Source organism: Contarinia nasturtii, unplaced genomic scaffold (genome assembly GCF_009176525.2).
Source record: "Contarinia nasturtii isolate CC-2019 unplaced genomic scaffold, AAFC_CNas_1.1 Cnas_scaffold_78, whole genome shotgun sequence".
Classification (NCBI taxonomy): Eukaryota; Metazoa; Arthropoda; class Insecta; order Diptera; family Cecidomyiidae; genus Contarinia; species Contarinia nasturtii.
In genome coordinates this window covers 412917-433041 of record NW_022197436.1, presented here as the reverse complement: position 1 = coordinate 433041, position 20125 = coordinate 412917, and the positions used below count along the sequence as shown (strand labels likewise).

At 31.3% G+C, this 20125-nt stretch overlaps 3 protein-coding genes across 6 annotated transcripts in view; 1 reads left to right on the top strand and 2 right to left on the bottom strand.

The window, feature by feature from the left end:
* Positions 1–2002: 2002 nt before the first annotated feature.
* LOC116336874 (longitudinals lacking protein, isoforms J/P/Q/S/Z) lies at positions 2003–6950 on the bottom strand. 3 transcript variants are annotated; one of them, XM_031761052.1, is made up of 7 exons: positions 6367–6950; positions 5403–5725; positions 5064–5217; positions 4267–4836; positions 4117–4188; positions 2545–3394; positions 2003–2422 (listed from the first exon to the last, which is right to left on the bottom strand). In XM_031761052.1, the coding sequence occupies exons 2-7, from the start codon at positions 5475–5477 to the stop codon at positions 2236–2238; spliced, it is 1908 nt and encodes a 635-aa protein (XP_031616912.1). In that variant the 5' UTR covers positions 5478–5725; positions 6367–6950; the 3' UTR covers positions 2003–2235. The 3 variants fall into 3 exon arrangements, with proteins under 3 accessions (XP_031616912.1, XP_031616931.1, XP_031616921.1); XM_031761071.1 differs by lacking the exon at positions 6367–6950 and adding an exon at positions 6239–6322; XM_031761061.1 differs by lacking the exon at positions 6367–6950 and adding an exon at positions 6156–6257.
* A 930-nt stretch (positions 6951–7880) lies between these two features.
* LOC116336886 lies at positions 7881–9992 on the top strand. Its single transcript, XM_031761082.1, has 3 exons — positions 7881–8445; positions 8532–9363; positions 9443–9992. Exons 2-3 carry the CDS (start codon positions 8648–8650, stop codon positions 9732–9734), a joined length of 1008 nt encoding a protein of 335 aa, XP_031616942.1. The 5' UTR covers positions 7881–8445; positions 8532–8647; the 3' UTR covers positions 9735–9992.
* A 5382-nt stretch (positions 9993–15374) lies between these two features.
* The window catches only part of LOC116351056 (RNA polymerase II elongation factor ELL2), a 66834-nt gene continuing 62083 nt past the window's right edge, over positions 15375–20125 (bottom strand). For both annotated transcript variants that reach the window (XM_031783133.1, XM_031783206.1), the window contains one exon: positions 15375–20034. In XM_031783133.1, coding sequence (XP_031638993.1) covers positions 19944–20034 — 91 coding nt within the window. In that variant the 3' untranslated portion in view covers positions 15375–19943. The remainder of the gene's footprint in view (positions 20035–20125) is intronic.

The following is a 20125-nucleotide window of genomic DNA, read 5'->3' as shown; positions in this document are numbered from 1 at the left end:
ATCGAGTTTCGATTTGTCAAAGTAATTCAGATGATGCAAGATCTATTCGATATGAGTAAACCACCAAAATATCTTAACTCTCTTAATCGTCATGGTTCCGATAAAAAAAGAAATTTCCCGATTTTTAGATGAGCTTAAATATTTTAGAACTAAAGGAATAATGAAAAAACGTCAAAATTTTTTTCATTCAAATTAATTTTTCATTTATTTTCCATTCATTTAATGTTTATAATTACATCTAAATGCATGGTTTTGTATTTTGTTCACCGTGTGTGGGTCATTGGAATTTTGGTATTTTGTTTGTTTGTTTTTTTTTTGGCCATTTGTATCTATTCTAGAAGTGTGCTTTATTCTTTCGTCTGAAAACATAGAAATTGTTTACATTTGGATAACACATTAAAATTCTTATTGTCGATCATGTTTTGTTTTTTAAATGACACAACACGGATCGAATATTTTGTAATGGAGCACACGAATGTTTGAATATTCTTTCCATCTTGATAAAAGGAGTAAGGGGATCATTGAAAATAGTTATATCTGTCTGTTAAATCTGTCTATATCTAAAAAATATCTAAATGCAGAACATGAACGTTTCGGCAAACGTTAGTTTTCATCTAAATTGGAGCCACAGATTCAGACATCTGTATGATTTGTACAATTTTATTTAAATTTTCTCTTATTGAACTACAATCAAAAAAACGCACACAATCGATAATGGTTAATTGTGTGATTTATTTGAATGCATTTATTCTTTCTTTCTTTTTTGCTGCGATTAAATTCGAAAATTGATCGCACTTCCAAAATGCGTTGTTGTTGTTCATTTGTTGTGAGGTATTCTGGAGTCATTGATGCAATATGGAATTTTACGTTCGCAAAATTGAACGAAACGGAAACAAAAAGAAAAAAACAAAAACTAAGCGAGAAAAAGATTGAGTAAAACGATACTAATTTAAAATGTAAATTTCCATTTCATCCACATATCTACCATAGATTTCTTTTTTAAATACAATATTCAATGCTTAAACTCAAATAAAATTAACACAAAATGTCATGTATATGTTATTGCACAATGAATGAAAATATGTGTTGCACATTTTTTCGAGAAAGAAAATTATAAAATGAAACTTAATGAAAAAATAAATAATGTTTTTGTTGCATGTTCACTTTAAGATTGTTCCGTGTTGCAGGAGTCAGCATCAAGTGGCTGGCGATGAAGCGGTGAAGTATTATTCATTTCGTCTACCTCAATCGAAGCGGTGGAAGCACGACCCCGTTTACGTCTTGGCAATATTCCCTTACGCGCCATGAAAAATCTAATTCAAATCGAAAAATGAAATTGTTGATTTAATAAAAGTTCCAAAGAACACCACGTTTTCTGATAAAAAATTTTTTTAAAATATGTGCAAAATCGATCGAAAAATGTGATAGAAATAAAAATCGACGATCCATTTCGGCATACCTGATTGTACTTATTGGAATCTGGAATTGGTCGCTCACGGTCTGAAATGTTTGACCCTTTGAAACATTATCAGCGGCTTGTCTTAAAAGTGATTCACTTCTTCTGATTCTTCTTCCCGGTTCGGTCATGCCACTATAATAATTACTGTCAACGGCATACCGTTTTGCTGGCGGACTCATTGATCTTCCATAATCCGTATGATTATCATCCAAACCTATCGATCCACCAGCCGATGAAGTTGGTCTCGTTGGCGATTCATTTGCATATTCACACACAACATTTGCCATTGCGTATTCTGGTGAGAAATGACAGAGAAAGAAATGAAAAGAAAAAAAAGCCATTAAACGGCTAGTCAATTACACAGCTTTTCTAAAATACATTCTGACACCATCTACTCAACACAACACTCTATACAATTTCGATCTTTCAAAATTGATTTTGATTTATTTCATTAATCATGATTCTTAATGATATAGTTCATAATTCGAGGAAAAACAAAGACAATTTTCTTTAATCTTAAGTTAAATATTTTCATATGGCCCATAGAGGTACAATAATAAGCAATTTATTGATAAATATCACTCTTATTCATGATTCACACCGAACACAATACAAAAAAATTCACAATTATTCAACTACATATATCGGCGCTACTTAAAAATCATTTCGATAGATTGGGATACGTCATTTTCAATCATAATCTATACAAGATCATTGAATCAAAAAAAGAAAAAAAGTGACAATTGTTGTTTAAGCTGGTCTTTCAGCACATATGCTTATGATAATTCATGTGGATTTGTTGTTGTTGTCGATGTAGTTGGTGTTTCGCTTTGTTGAATAATATTTCGCTTTTTTTCGGCGGCTTTTTTCAATTGATACGGCATCGGATACACGGATTTAATGTGCCATCGTTTCATCCAATTTCGCAGTGTTTTCCGTGGCACACCATGAATTTGTGATGCACTGTGTCCAATCGTATGTGCCAAATAGACATGTAAATACAAATCACGAAGAAAATGAAATTGAATTGTACAAAAGTAAGTGAATTTTCTCAATTTTTTTTTAAATCGTTAAATGTTACTCACCGATAAATTGATTCACCATTTTTGACGTCCATTAGAGCTGTATAAAGTGCATCTGTGGTGTAAGAGCGTGGCTGATTACCACGTGGATTTCGCAAAATAACGGCATTTCGCATTGGATCGCCGCGGCATTGTAACAATTCCATGAGACGATCACTTCGTTTCGCTCTTGGTCTCAATAATACATCATCATCGTCATCTTCGCCACCGTCACCGCCATCATCATCAATCGAATCGTATTTTCTTCGATATCGATTGGCATCGGTTCGCCGTGCCTTGAAATATGATTGCTCGAAGTGTCCATTACTACTGCTCTGTATTTGATTTGTGGTATCAAAATCAATTGAACCATCCACATTGAAATTTGGCGAACAAACGATATTCTCACTATTTTCAGTGTATTCATTTTGATGACGGGTTTTGTTAATGCTTGATTTTGGTCGATCATCCATTTTGCCACTGGTTCTTTTTACAAAAATGCTCATCGTATTCCGATTGAATTTCAATGAGGTGGGCAATTGTGATTGAGTTAAATCACAATCAAAACCTTCGATTTGAGCGTGAGCACTTGGTTCGTTTAATTCATCATCATTGTCACCACCACCACCACCCTGTAAACTCCAGCCGGGGCTATAGCACATATTTACCTCATCAATTGAATCAGTTTTTGTGATTGAAATCGAATCCATATCGTTGGTGAATATATCATGAATTTGTGCACTTGAATTGGATCCACCTGCATCGATATTATTGTGTGATGATGTATCATCGACTGTTGTTTCTTTTGAATCATCACAAATAACATGCAATTCATTGTCATCGACGACAATGGCATCTTGTTGCATCGCATATTCTGAAAAAGAGAAACAGTTTTTGTGCTATATTTCTGTTCTCTTTTCATTTTTTTTTTTTTTTTTTTTTGTTCATTCCAATACACACACATACACACACACCAACATTGGCTGTGCGCATATGTTATAAGTTTTTGTTTCGTTCTTTTTTCTTAATTTATTTGGCTGGTTTTATGTTTGTAGTGACTTTTTTTTTAAATTTGTTTGTGTTGTTTGCGTGCTGCTTCTCTCCAAGAAACAAACTTTTGCGCCACTTGGTTCAATTTCATTTCATAAATTTTTTTTGCAAGAAATGTTAAGTGCTCAATGTCTGAATTTTGGGTGGTTTTTATCGAAAATAATCTGTTTCAAATAATCAAATTGAACTCACTTGTTATCAAGACCGTTTAAATGTGTGTTCATCGTTTCTATTCTCTAATTTATCTTATGGAAGAGCTTAATATCTTAAGAGCTCACTAAATTTTAGATAAAGCTTTATCCGCCAAGGCGGCGCCTACTACAATTCTACTTCTCTTTCATGCATTCAATCATTCATTCATTTTTTTAAATGCAAAATGCTGTTTTAAAACTGTTATGGGCACCGCAGAGATGCTGGCACTGACTAGTGCCCCTGATACTTTTGTTAACTTTATGGAGTAACTACGGCCACTGGCTAGTGTTTCCGAACTATTTCGGTGCCAATAACAGTTCTGAACAGTTCAAAAAAAAGCCCGACATTACTCACCCGATTGTTTTGAATTTGAATGTTCGTCGATATCATCATCAATGCCATCATCAATTGCATTCGCATCCGAATCTATGTACAACAAATGACATCCCAAAAAGAAGTCAGAATTCATTTCAAATTGTTCGTTTTCAGAAAAATCATACTCACCAACTTCTTCGCATTTAATATTCATTTCACTGGAACCAGTGTTGCTGGCCTCATTATCGCTTAAACGTTTCAGACTGCTGCTCTTGGCTACCGCTATCGGTGCAGCGTTACAATGTTCTTTGGTTATTTTATCGGTTTGTGTATTTTTTGGTGTTTTTCCTTTGACTAGAATTTCATTTGAGCGATGATTTATTGATTTGGCATTGTCGATGGTGGGAAATGTTGAACAACGTTGTAAATCGGAATGTTGTTGTTGCTGTTGTGGTTGCTGCTGCTGCCGAAATTGTTGTTCATCGTCTGCATTTGAATAATTTGCATTCAATAGATTCGATGCAAACATTGAGGTGAAATTAAAATTTGAACTACAGTTGTTACTGTTTGACAGAATATTTGGATCGCGGTCAATTTTCCCATTGGCCACTTCATTGAGCGATGATTCGGTGCCACATAGACCGCGTATTTGAAGCGTTTCGGCACATTTCAATAATTGTGGCAAACCGGCCTGTGATACATTCACTTGCCCTTTGTACATGAAATCGACCAACGCATGGATCTCCCAAAGTTTTATTTCTGAAGAGTTTTTTTTTTTAAAGAGAAAGCATAATTCTTTACATGAATTCTACATAATAATTAGTAGTAACAAATAATTTGGTTAAGTTATCAAGTACAATTCCCATTTAATTGGAATTAATTCTTGTTGTATCGATGAACAGACGAGGTGAATTAAAAAAAAAGTCTTAAGCGATAAAGTAATCTGTCTATTTTTTTTTTTCGAAGCAAAAGATACCGATCCTTACCTTTTGGCAATATGATGATGGGATGTTTGCATGGATTTTCACTGAGCAAACTTTCAAAATAGCTAGAACATGCGGCCAATACTAAACGATGACAATGAACCTGATGGCCATCACATGCCAATGTTACATCCACGAATTGTTGACCAGCCAATAGCTAAATGAAACAACATTCGACAAAAATTTAAAAAAAATTTAAAAAAAGAGCACCAAAAACAAGAAAGTAATCAAAATGATGAAATCGAATAATTTTTCGTGATTTATGAATGCAAAACAAGGACGAATCAAAAAAGAGTGAATTTTGTAAAAAAAAAATTATCGAAATATATTCAAGAAACTAACCTGTGGAAATGCAGCCCCCAAACTACCCAAATGAGAGTTCCAGCGAACACAAAACTGTTGCGATATTCCGGTCATTATTTTTGCACATAAAATGTCCTTTTCGTCACACTTGCGTATTTATATTTCTATCTGACTTTATTGCAATGTCCAATCACAAAATATCACATCTATATTATAACTGTGTATTTGTGATCTGTTTAATTAATGATTCGTTGTCAAATTTCCACTCGTCTCTTTTTCCTTCTTGTTTTTTTTTTATTTCAATTTCTTCACTTTTTCTGTGCGATGTTTATGAATCGAGATTGCATAAATTTAGGCGCTTTCTATTGGAGAATAATAAAAATATTTATTTTAGATAAAAGTAGCTATTGACTAGTGGCACACATACACCAAACGAGCAAATAAGTACAATTGAAACGAAAAAACGTTCATTTGCTCAATATTGAGATTTTAATTAAAACGATGTCGAGTTGATAAAAATTGATTCCAATTGGTATTGTTATCAAAACAGCAATTGTTCTTATAAGAATGTATATCATTGCAAATATCTTTTTAATTTGGATTTATTTCTCGTCATTTCACAATTATAACAACACAAATATCGATAATAGTCTTTCAATTTTCAATGGCAAACATAGATCAATGCAAAGTTATATTGTGATACAGATATGCACTGAATCTGAATAAAACTTTTTTTTGTCCTTTTGGCATAGATACACTTTCTTTACAAATCAAATGATAATTGATGCATACAAATTATGTTGCGTATTCTTCACAACATGTTATTTAACATAAGATACAAAAAATAGTGTGCAATTTTATCGTCTTCGCATTACATCTGGAACAATCAATTCCTTTAATATTTCTTTTCCCTCTTTCTCTTCCTATGTAATTTGATCCTGACAACACAATGAGAAACTCACACAAAAAAAAACAGAACCCAAATGACACATTCAATACTTACATTTTAGCTGCGAAGATACACACACAAAAGAAACAATGCACGAAAGAAAAACACTGCTTTTTGGCACCTTATTTAAGTGACGATAACAGAATAACAAATCAAATTCGAAATCGAATTTAAATAAAATTGGACAATCTATGCGAATGAATATTAACGCCGCGACGCCATTTTCAAATGTTTATATATATATATATATTTGGTGTTTGTGCAATATTGCTCGATTCTCGCAGAAACAGACACACAGACGCACACACAACAAACAAAGAGAAGAAGAGCGATTAAGTAATGAAACAAGCAACATTGAAAAAAGGAACTTCTATTTGTACAACATGTATACGATGTAGGGAGTTTGAAACCGCAATAGGAGAAGCAACGACGACGGACAACGTCGGTAACGGCGTCTACGGAAGATTAAGCAATAGAGTAAGAGAGTGTGTGTGTGTGTGCTAACAAATGGAAAAAACAGTAAAACAACAAAATCAGAGCGCCTTCAGTTCTGATTAGAATATTTTGAATGCAAGAGATGCGAAAGTGAATATACTTGAGTGTTTTAGGTTTTTTTGTATGTGAGTCCTTCATGCAATAGATACGGACGCCGCGACGTCATTTCATGCATATACACATACACATAAGTGATGTGTACAGCGCACCAAAAAACATCACTCTCTCATATACATATAGTTGAATGCGCAATTTGACGTTTTGCATGTATGTTTTTGTTCTATTATTATTATTGTGGAGTATGAACGTAGATGTCAATTTCCTTACATTAAGTGCGCGCGTCAATTTCCTTACATAAAAGTGTATGTGGCCGTTGTTGAATATAAATAAAATCCAATTCGCAAGCAAACATTTCGATTCAATTTAATTTAAAAAATGATTTAAGATATTTTTCAGTCGCCAGTTTTTAACAAAAGCTTATTCTCATCGCTTTTCACGAATTTTACCAAGAAATTCGATGTATACTAACAATGCTTGTTCCTTTCAAGCGGTTGTAAATGCATTCAAAATTTAAATAATCGACTCATCCTAAGTGCCGATTCATTCTCTTGAAAATTTAATAATTGATGAAAGAAGTTGGATCACATATCACAATAAAAGAAGAGTTCGATGCGATTTATATAAAGTGTTTGCATTAACTGAACAACTGAACATTTACATACAAATGGGACAGAAATGATCTGAATGAAAACGGCCGTTTTACTTCCATTGTGATTGCATTTAAAATAGCACTTTTAAAGGATTTGCACTGTTTACATCTTCCGAATTTCAATTATTGGGTTTTTTTTTTTCAAAAATCTAAGTAAAGCTAATTTTTTATGCGCTGATTGGAGTCAAATTTCAGTGATTTTCACCGTTTTTTATGCCTCTCACTCTTATTTTCTTTGCATTTCGACAATTATGAAAAAAAAACCTCGCCGTTATAAACCGTTTGTAATGGAACATTTAAACGATTCCTGTTTGCATTGAAAATGGGTTTAAATATGTTCAACCCTGCCTGGAAGTGTGTATGATTGCGGTGAGTAAGTGTCAAACGATGGAATTTTACGCAGCTGACGTTTTTAAATGCGTCGGTTAACAAATAACAATATCATCCAATATGATTCATATAAATGGTATCTCTCATGCACTCACACATACAAATAAAATACACACGAACATAGTACGATGCCATTTGCATCCACGCAGACAGAGACACATAAACACACACACACACATACACCCATACATACACGCACGCTCACATTAGAATCTATTACAGAAACAGATCCATAACATAAACCAAATGAAATCTCATATTCAATATAGATACGTCTTCGGGAGGCTCGTGTAGACACATTTGCATTCGCGATTGAAACAATAAACACGATCGTTGGTGTGTCTTTGTTTGTTTGTTTGTTTTTTTTTCGTTGCTTCTTTCGTTGGTTGTGTAGAAGGCATTATGCGCGAGCATTTCCAAATTGTGTTTTTTTGTGGTTTTTCGTTGCTTATTCGTTGCTAACACATGCCGAAAATAGATTTTAATTTCCCAACTGCTGCTACAAAGAACTAAATTGAGACTGAGTGTGGAATCGAATGGTATGATTGAATTTTTATTGAATAAAAAGAATACAATTGATTTCATTTAAAATATTGCTGTGTTTTTCTCTTAATTCAATTTATAGTTATAACCCGGAAATACTTAAAACGTGAACAACATCAAAAACAATTCCATCAAATTGATAAATTTCGGTTTGTGCAATTGAAAAGTTTGAGAACGAAATTAAATTGAATCAAAAAAATGGCAGCATCAGCTCAAATGCAGCAAAAAGCCAAAGACTATTTTGCTTCATTGAATCCATTGGCTGAGAAGATAAACAACGAAATTAACGATATTGTCGATGCATATGCAAATTTATGGGAAACATTCAGCAACGACGAACAAAATGAAATGATCGATGTAACATTAATCAAACCAAATTTAATTCTAAAATATGTGGATGAAATGAAGAATGAGCGCAATTTAAAAAAACGTCGTTCATCAGCATTGCTGAGCAAAGACGATGCCACAATAATCACTGATACAGACAGCAACAATGATCGCCTGTCATTGTCGTCGTCGTCCAATTCAAATTCATATCGTTCGAATGATTTTAGTCATATTTATTTATACAATGGAAAAGATTTGTGCACATACAGTCAAATAATAACAGCGCTACGCTACAATCAAGATGATTTATGTGGAATTTATCGTGACGAACATTCCGAACCATTCAATTCAAAAACAAAAAGTCAAATGAATTTGAATTTTGGCAATGCAGCCGATGCAAATGCAAAATTGGTGGAACGTGCACAGAAAAAATTTCCAGAAATTAAATTGCCATTTGTCAATGGGCTCGATACGATTGATGGTGTTATGAAAAAAGGTGGCGTTGATCATGTGCCTGAATTATGCGCAAAATTAGCTAGTCTTAACAAATCGAATACACTTGAACACGGAAAGGATGGAAGCGTTGTGTAAGTTTCAAATCAAATTTAATGATTCCCACATTTTTGAGAGAATTTTTTTCTAATAGCGTTTTTTTATCGTTTACAGACGAAAAAGTTTCATGACTCGATTATTTAGTGGCAAAGGCCAGACCATGCCAGCAACCGTGAATGTTCCTAGTCTAAAATCAACTGCACCAGCACCACTTGATGCGTCCGGCATCGATTTGGGTATCATTGATTCGGCCAAAAATTTCGACTCGATGTCGACAAAAAGTGCCAACTCATCAAAACCAGACGAAATAAATGACATGTGTCGTCTCATTGATACTAATGACGATGACGATGATGCCAACATTCTAAACACCTCGGCCGATTATGATTTTCTAAACAATTGGTAAAAAATTGTTCATCGATATCATTATCATACCTTATCATACTATCTCAATAAGTTATTTACCAAAAAAATAGATATGATGAAACACCCATTTTGATGGTTTCGAAATGCGGAAATTCCAAAGACCATTTCTCAAAGTAAATGCAAAATTGTTTTGTGTGTACATTTTTTGTGCAACACAATATATATCGAAAATAAAATGAGCCATTTGTATTTTTGCAAATAAAAGAGTCATTTAAAACCGAAAGTAATATACACGAAATATATACAACTATCAATAACAAAAACCACTTTTATTTTGCATTTCTTTTGAACATTTCTATTTATGATAAATAGGCCTTCACTTTCGAAATTGTGTCGACAATTTGTAAAGCAGACATTTCAAATCCGATCCAACCGTTTGTAAGAAACAATGTATTTAATAGAAATCTCGAAATATTTTTTTAGAAAATAGAAAAAAGAAATAGATTTCAGTCGAAACTGGCGAAGCAAGGAAAAGGATAATTTTATTTTCATATACGGTAAATTGATATTTATTAATTCTTTATTTGGTCGCTCATTCTTAATATAGAAAATCAATATTTCTACTGGTATTAAACGGAGAATCGCTCAAAAAAATATCCATGTCATAAATATGAAAGAAAAGAAGAAGAAGAAACATTGAGTTTTCACATGAAATGTTCAATGTTTACAGTGTTATTGTAACTTTCCAGCGGAGATTTTAATTCGGAGTTGGATTTTCAACTTTTTTATCAAAATTTGGTTAAAATCTATTTCCATGTACTTTTTCCTGTCTTGGGAGGTAAATTGGACATTGAACACTCCAAGCAAATAAGCTTTGATAAGCTTTTCAAATCGATTACAAAAGTATGTATTCGATGTCGAATTAAAATTGTCGAAACGAATGAGGTCAAGAGATACTTACGGACTTAATTTCAATAATTGTCATGGTGTACTTCCAAGCTGTAATAAGTTGATTATTCAAATTAAATAAGAAAAACGACTATTGTTTAGATTTTTTTTTTCATTTTTTCATTTGCTGCAGTATAACAAAAAATTCAATATTTTTTTTATAATATCTTTTTATGTTTTTAATCGATTACACCAAAATATGCACATTTTTATCCATATATCATACATATGTATAGTTGGTTGTGTTTGCATTCATTCGTACAATGTTATGCGATGAGCTGTGTAAAATTCAATGAGCGTTGATGATAATTCTAATCATTTTTGTTTTTGTAATTTTCTATCGTTGCCAATTCATTTCTGCCAAAAAGTTTTTTTCTAAAAAAAAAAACAAACAAACAAACAGCTCAACTGTGTAAAATGATGTGAATTTGGCATTGCAAATATATAGTTTCGGTGTTTGGCTTGTTGACATTTTACCAGCTCAATGCATGTATTTACATATCCGTTTTCTTTTTTTGTCTTGTTTTTTTTCTTTGTGATTTTTTTTTTGTTTGTTTGCTTGGATTTTCGTTTTTCTTTTTCAATATTACATTATCTAATTCAAAAGTATGATTCCATCTATCGGAGTTTACTATGTAAGATGTTGTTTTTTTTTTAATTAGATTATTATTACTATCATGTATATGCAAATTGATTTTACGAGAAAAAAAAAGAAAGAAAAACGAACAAAAGAATGGAAAAAATACAAAGTCTTTTTCCTCCTTCACTTTTTATCAATTTTACATAAATAATAATAATTATATAAATATTTGCGAGTTTCATCAACTTATGTATGTGTATATGTGTGTTTCGTTTTTTTCTTCATTTTTAGTTCATTTTCGTCCATTTTCTTCTTATACTTTTTTCTTTGTTGTTTTGTTTTTTTTTATCCTTCTTTGTGTGTATGTATAAGTTTTCTTCTCTCGCTATTTTATAGTCGGTTTCATTTTCTATGAATTTTTTTTTTTTTCATTTTATTTGGTGGCATTTTCCTTTTTCTCATTTGTATGTTTTGTGGTTGTTTTATAGCAAATATTATTTATATTATACAAATCAAGTCTTCAAAAATTCTTAATGAATTGATTATGAGCCGTTGGCGCGCGCGAATTTCGTTTTTCACACACACAACGAAATCGCTCAAATCATTCTAGTAAAAGTCTATTCAATGTTTTCCATATTTTTTTTTTCGATTTGGTTTGTTTGTTTGTTTGTGTGTGTGTTTGTGATTTTCATTAATTCAGTTTATACTTTTTGTTTCGCTTAAAGTAGATAGTTTGGATTGCGTGCGGGGCGCGTGATTGGTTTGGATTTTGGTCAATTGAAGTAGACTCCCTCCGCGATAAAAGAAAAAACAAAACAATTAAAACTAGAACAAAAAAAAAATTGGTGTCTGTTTTGATCATGGGAAAGTCTACTTATAACAAAAATTTGGCAATTGAATTTAATGACAACGAAAAAAAAGCATCTTATCTATCTGGCATTCAATCAAACCATTTCACGTCGAATGTGTGTGTGTGTGTGTGTGTGATAATTTATTTTCTTCTTCTTTTCTTGGCGGACACAAAAATTATTTCGCCATCATAGCAGGCAACAAATAAACAAAAAAAAAATATTTACACGAAAATCTGTATCTAATCTATTATTTAAATAACAATGGCATAGACACAAAGAAGAAGGCAAAAAAAATAAATAAATACTGAAAACATATATATGGTAATTTGTCTAGTTGCATGTTGAGAAGAAAATGGTTTATTTTTTCATTTTTGTTTTAATAAGTATTTAATTTATGAAGGCATTGAGCTATTTTCACTTTTTTATCGCGAAGAAACCATTAAATCGTAACACATTCACAGTCCAAAGACAAATCAAATTTGTCCTTTTCTATTGGCTACACTTGTAATTTTTTAAATTAAATATTTAATTTAATTTTCGGCAATTTTCGTACGTGAAAATGGATGTGTTTTTAGCACCCAGTATGGGTGTGCTGTGTGACGGGCGGGAAGAGGCGGTGTTTGTGTGTGTGAAAAAATCGTTTTGTTTTCTTTTACTATCTACAAAATATTGTTTGTTTTACGGCGTGTATGTGTGTTTGTTTGGCTTCAGCAATTGAATGGCTTTCTGAGAGTTTATCTCAATTTAAAAAAAAAAAATAGAGAACAAAAACAATTACAAAATTAGACTGAATTAGTGAAATTAGGAACGAATGATTGAATAAAAAAAGTGATCATTAACATAAACCAAACAAACAAGAAAAAAATGAAAAAAAAAAAAACTACCACCATTTCACATCTGCTTCTGTTTTCGAGAATGCATATTAAAATGAGTAAAAAAAGGCAATCTAAATCTGAAATTTCTGTATGTATTGACTTGAAAATTATAACAATGCATTTATCGACCAATTTTTCTTTTTCAATTTTTCCTTTTCTTCTCTGTTTTCATCTTTCTTTTATTTTTGCACACTTTTTTTTATTGCACCACCAGCTTTGGAAGCATTGAATGTGTCGCATGAAATGATACAGTATTCGAGCTACAATCGAATGCAACACAAATTCAAATCCAGCAAACACAAACAATAACACAACCAAGCAAATTTGGTGTACACTCCAAAACAAACAAACGAACGAGAAAAAAAAACAACCCATTTGGCTATATTAATTATGTATCGCACAAAAATTCTTTCCGCTGATATCCGCATTCTGGCACAATTGAATTACTAAAGAAAAACAGACGACAAACATAAAACGAATTCTCTCTCTCTCTGTCTCACTCAACTCTTTTTTTTTCACGATCGAATGTGCTTTTATATTCATCAATTTTTCTCTCATTCATTTCGCTATATTTATGTACAAATGTTCAAAAAAGAGAGAAAAAAAAATTATATTTATAAAAACAAAACAAAAAAAGATATAAATCCAGATTTTCCAGTATTTGCTTTCCATCGTCACATAACGATCACTCAATTAATCTATAAATAATTTTCATTTTTCGATCCTCTTGTTTTTTTTTAATAGCTATTCTCTGTTCTTCACAACCGCGATGTGTTTTGCATTCGATTTTATGTTTTTTTTTTTAATTTTGTATGTGTGTGTTTGTGTGGGTGTTACACAAGTGTGTCATTTGGACAGTAAATAGGATGGAGTTTGACCGATAAAACACAAGCCGGTATTTCACGTGGCCTGCGATTGAGCGTGGTATTATTTCCAAAACAAAAAGACTTTCGGTTATTTATTGGCTATGTCTGAGAGAGTGTCTCTCTCACATTCAGTCGATCGACTTAGCACTTTATATTGCACACACACTCATCCTCGGCAAATAGAATCGGAGATTTTCGATGTTATATGAAATCGTTACGACGTTTATTTCCATCCATTCATCTAAAATAAGTTCTTATCTTCGTTACATTGGTATACATTTTGTTTTTAACGTGAAATCCATTTGAATTGAAGTGAAAAAATAGAAGACTTTTCCGATGAAAAATTCAAACAATAAAATACAGTCGAAAATAGTTTTGGCAATCTAGAATATTTTTCAAAAACGGCATTTAATCGATTTCACGCCATCGCACTTGTGTCATCCGAATTGTGAAATGATCGACTCCATGTGTTACCGACAATGTATTTTATTAAATTCTATTTACACATTGTGCACGCACACACTTGTGTATTGCAACACACTACGCACACGTTCTATTTTTAAAAGAAAAAAAAATAAACGGAATCAATGTCAAATGGACTATTTTCGGTTGTTTTTGCGCTCAACGAAACCGCATCTTTTCTTCCTTTGTTTGTTTGTTTTTTTTCGACATTTTTTTTTGTTTACTTCTTTTGCTATACATTTAGAAACATAATAGAACAATTAACTTGTTTTAATTATTATTATTATTATTTTTTTTGCATAATTTTCATTTTCATATTGTTGTTGTCGATTTTTTTTCTCTCACTTTAATTTTTCGCATTCGTTTAATTCTTAATTAAATTAGCTAAAATAAGGATGCATGTATTTTAAATTTTTTTGTTTTTTGTAATGTTCAACTTTTTTTTGTGTGTCATCGTTTTTTTTCATCATTTGCTCATAAAATAGTATAGTTATTAAACTAAATAATAATAATAATATAGTAGTAAAAATAGTTTAAAGTTTCCCTTGTTGATTGTTGTATTTAAAAAAAAAAAATAATTATTATTATAATTAGAAACAAAAGGAGACAGAAAAATCAGATGATTTTTGGCAATGCAAACAAAAATGTGTTGCGAATATGCGCGCACTTTCATGCGAACGAAACGGTAAAATAATTTAAGTGTGTGTATGTGTTCAATGAATCTTAAAGAGTCGATTCTTCAAGTATTATCACTTTCGCATGCACACACACACAGTTCTCTTTTGGGAATTCAAAGCATAATTCGGATTGATTCACAAATTTAAAAAAAAAATGATAATAATAACAAATTGAAGAGCTCAAATTTGAGAGTCAAACGGCCAATCAGAAATGGATTGTGTCAGTGTGTAATATATATGTCTCTTAAATTCGGCGACTTTTTTTCTCTATCACACACGATTCATTTAATTGTTTGTTTGTTTTTTTTTTCTTTTTGAGCGAAATTTAAAACGATTATTGTTTGTTGCTAATTGAAAATCAATTCCAATTGAATAGCAATTCAAAAAAAAAAACATCTGTTTTTTTATTATTATTATTTCGTTAGTCAAAATTGTTGTAAAATGAATGAATGAGCGAAAACAACAAATCAATCCGTGCAGTCTCTTTAAATATTTTGGTCAATATAGTAGTAGTATGTATAATAAAACGCGGTGAAATCTCTCTTGTATGGACACAATCATCATTGAATCACTGAACAATGTGTTACGCAGATCATGTGCACATTTTCATTTTCTAATATATCATTTCGATCACAATGCAATTATATAAATCGATCATCATCGATTTTACACAACCCGACAAAATATAACCGAATATTTACAACTTATATGTTTGATTTCACATTATCTTGTTTTGTTTTCGTTTGTTTTTGATTTCACACGCAGAAAAAAATATATAATGATTTAGATTATGCTTCGGCTTTTGATTAGCAACGAAGAAAAAAAACAGTCGATTTTTCTTGTGTTGACAACAAGCAAAATAAGATTTTTCTTTTTTGAATAACAAAAGCAAAATTCAAAAAACAGGCAATTATTATACATTGAAACGACCAGAAATTGAAGAATATTCGTAATTTTTTTTTCTTTCTGAATGAAACAAAATGATAAGTAAATCTACATATTATTATATTTATATATCGAATTGAAGAAGCACTAAAATCAAAAATCGAATGGCAAGCACAAAATTGCATTCTCGGTGATTTTCATTGTATTCATGATGCAAATGAAAAAGAGTAGCGGCCACAAACTACATTTACGCGTAACATTTTTTTGGCGGAATTGGTTTTCACACATTGATTTTAAAAACAAAGAGCAAGTACAACTTCATCTCGTGAACAATTTTGGTTGAAAATGTTCGTGTTTTTTTGATTGTTTTATAAGTTATTTTTTAAGATTTCTTTCTTTCTAATTCGGGATGTGTGTGATTTTATTTTTCTCGGTCGTCTCTTTGGGGAAATCAATAAAATTGAATTATGTGGTTTTGCTACAATTTACATTTTTCTATTGAATATTCAGTAACCAAACCGAGCCGAGGTTACCAAAACTGTGATTTTCAATTGATCTTTGCATAGAACATTCAATGAAATTGTGTGTATCTGTGTATATTGATAAAACATGGATTTTGCAAATAGATTACATTCTCACTCTTTGGTCGATCTAGAAAAAGGATCTGTTTTTGTGCAAAATATATTTTGTATTGTTTCTGTTCGTATGTTCCTCCCATTTTTCGTAACTTTTGAAAAATATTTAAAATTCTTTTTTAAAAGTGAGTTGGGCCGATTTAAATTTGTTTTTTACTCTCCCTCTCTTCCGAAAAAAATTGTAGTAAAATCTTGTTTGATTTGTTTTCGTTTGTGATGTTTTGCTCGGTCATTTAACGTGATTCGGTGCGATTAGCTGCAAAAAAAAACATTTGGCAAATTATACAAAAACTAGCTAAAAAAATGTCATTTCAACACTGAGCTCGGATCGGGTCGTGCGCATTGTGTCGATCACTCTTTCTTTCAATCAGTCTATGTTTTGTATTTGCCGATCGGATTGCACGTATGCGTGTGCACACGCACCACATGTGTTGACTACAATTAATATCATTGTTCAGTGTAAATAGATTAAGTATTTATATGTACATTTTTTTTCGTGCTGAGAATGTTCATATTTGCTGAATGAGAATGTATAAATATTTTTTGATACATGCGTGCTGTTGACTGTTTAAATAGAAACATGTGTTTCATTTTCGCGTTTTTTTTCTCTCGCGAAAACTACCCGCAACATACATGTTTATTTATCGACGAGTTTTAAATTTTGAGTTTGAAACATCATTTTTTTCAAATTTTCTTCTTCTTTTTTTTCTATATCAAATGATTGTGAGTAATTTTCAGCTCTTTGGTTCATCCAGTTGGTTCAATTAAAATTGTGATCGTGTCAAAGTTTTGATATACAATTCATGAATCATCATCGTCAATTCAGCCCCTCCTTTTAAAAACAAAAATGTTTACGTTTAAAAATTGTGTGTGTGAGTGTGTGTTTTTTTTTTTCTTTTCTTCACTCATTTTGGATGAATATCATTTACTGGATGGATGGAAATAAGTTCTTAATTTTACGATAATTCGAATGTATTTTAGTCGTATCTCAACACTGTCTCTACCACTACATCGAACGGAATTTGAAACTTGCTCCGCAAATTTCTTTGTTTCATTTTCTCCCTCTCTTTCTATCTTTAATTGTGATTCGTTAAATTTCATGTTAAAATGATTCAATTGATAAAATGCCAGTCGGTTTAACTAGACATTGGATGGTCTATTTTTCTTATTCATCTTCATCATCAAATAGATTTTGCTTAGCTCTCGGACGTAAAATGTTTTACTTTTATTCATTTGAATTTTTCAATTTTCATGATTAAATATTTGTAATTTAAAACAAACAGAAAAAAATTCGTGGCAAGTTAGAAAACTGGCAATTTTTAGGCCGAATCAAAACGAAACGAAAAAACTTGATTAAAAACATTTAAAATCCAATTCAATGACAAAATCTAAATCTAAAAACAACATTGTTGTTTAATTTATTTTTTATTTGGACTGTGCTCTGTTCTCTTCAGGAAGGAATTTTGGCCAAATTAAATGTGGATGGAATTTACGATTAAATTTCTATATTTATTTATTGAAATGAAAATTGAAGTAACAGAGAACCAAAAGAAATATATTCGATCTTTTTCTATTTAAAAAAAAGACTTAAAATGAACACTATATTTATTATCTACGTATCTCTTCTTCTATACAATGAATTTGGCCGACTGATTGTCAGACTATTCGATTATTCGAAATGTGACTGTCGTGGAAGATTTTGTTATTTTTTTTTTTTTCAATTCATCGATAATCGAAGATCTCAACTGTGGAATTTTCATAGATATTCTTCTTTTTTGGAAAATATATAGTTGCTGGCAGGTAACATTTTCGTTGGATATTTGTCTGACAATAATAACAAAAAAGAACGAAAAAAGAAATAAAGTTTGTGGACATAATGTCACGGTAAGCACCATAAATACGAGGGAATTGTGTGTGTTTTATGCGAAGTGAAGCCGAATGACCATGATTTCATCGTTGCCAGCACGAAACTAAATCAACACTTTGACCGATACACATTGATACATTTCTTCTGTTCGCTTCGTTGTTGCTACAATTTGCTTTTTTCTCAACTAAAATTCACAGTATTTCCTGTACAAATTACAACTATTATATTTTACGCATTGAGTTTTTCCATTCCATTCACAACTTTGTTGTTCATTTTCTCTCGTACAACATTCACCATGCTGCGTTTAACTGACTTTTTCAATTTTATAATATATATTATGTGTGTGTGTGTGTCGGAATTTTAAATTTTTTCGTTTTGTTCAATAAATTATTTGATTTCGTGTTCACTGGATATACGAAACTGTACACAAATTGAATGATTTACAAATGAATTCAAAACTTATATCTTCTTTTTCAAAAAAAAAAAAAAAAATCGAAATTGAATCTCGAAAATTGAAGCATTTTCCCTTTCAAATGTGTTAGCATTAATTTTCAGTTTGAATAGTGAAATTTATTCACTGCAAACTTTTCTCTCATTCAAAATCAGAAATGTATGTATTCTACTTCTTTTTTTTGTGGATATTTTTGCTTTTCATTTTGTGGACGTTTTCTTGGTTCTTCCATATTGTTCAATATAAATGTTCAAATCCAATATTCAACAAAAAAAAAACATTTTGTTTCATTCATTTGTTTTAAAAATCAATTTTTTTATATCTGGATCTAATCCATTAATGGAATTTATTCGCACGAGATTTTTCATTGTTTAAATTAAAAAAAAAAATTTTTTTTGTTCATTTAGCTTTGCTCCGATCAAAAATTGCTTGCAATTTAAAAATTTTTTTTTTCATCTCACTTAAAAATGGGAATAAAGAAAGAAATTGAAAACGATTACGGTTGGTTAGTTTTTTGTGTTTTCTTTCTTTATCCGCGAGTAATTGTTTTTTTCTTCTTTTTTTTATGTTAACAAAAAGAATGTGTATACGTTTTTCGTTGTTGTTGGGGATTCGTATGCTATACAGTATATGTATGTTACCGAAAGGAGGAAAGTATTGTGTTGGGTGTCAATATTTGTGTGAAATTGCATCGGTGCGAAAAGAAAAAAAAATGTTGGTGTGTTGTCGCGAGCATTTATAAAATGTCATTTAAATGCTGATCATATTTGACATGTGCTCATTTCCCAACCGATGCTGGTTTTTGTTTGAGTTGATGTATTTTGCTGTGTTCAGAAGTCCGGAGGGCGATGTTTGGAAGTGTTTTTATTTTTGTTTGTTTGTGTTGAGAATTTGATCAGGCCACAAGAGATGAGTGGATACAATTATGTTATCATCAGTTTTCCGATTCGAATTTGTCGCTTTGATGTTGTTTCGATTGTTGTTGTTGTTTTATGTTCGTGTGTGTATTTCTTTGATTGCCATTTTTAAGTTTGCATTTTATTTTGCATTGAAAATGTCACCATTCACATTGTGGTTTTGTTGCTGCTGTTATTCTATCTCCTCTTATTGAAACATCATGAATATGCATGTCCTAAACTTTCTCATTGATCGTCAGTAGTTTATTTGGCCGGTTCTTATCGTTGAGTCGAATTCGTTAACCAATCCTTTTATATGCGACAGCTTATGGTGCAAATAATCGAACCTGGGTTGCGTGTATGGTAGAGAAGAGTAGAGACAATTAAAAAATTGCTTCTTGATGCATGTGTCTAAATTATTAATAAAATTTCATTTAC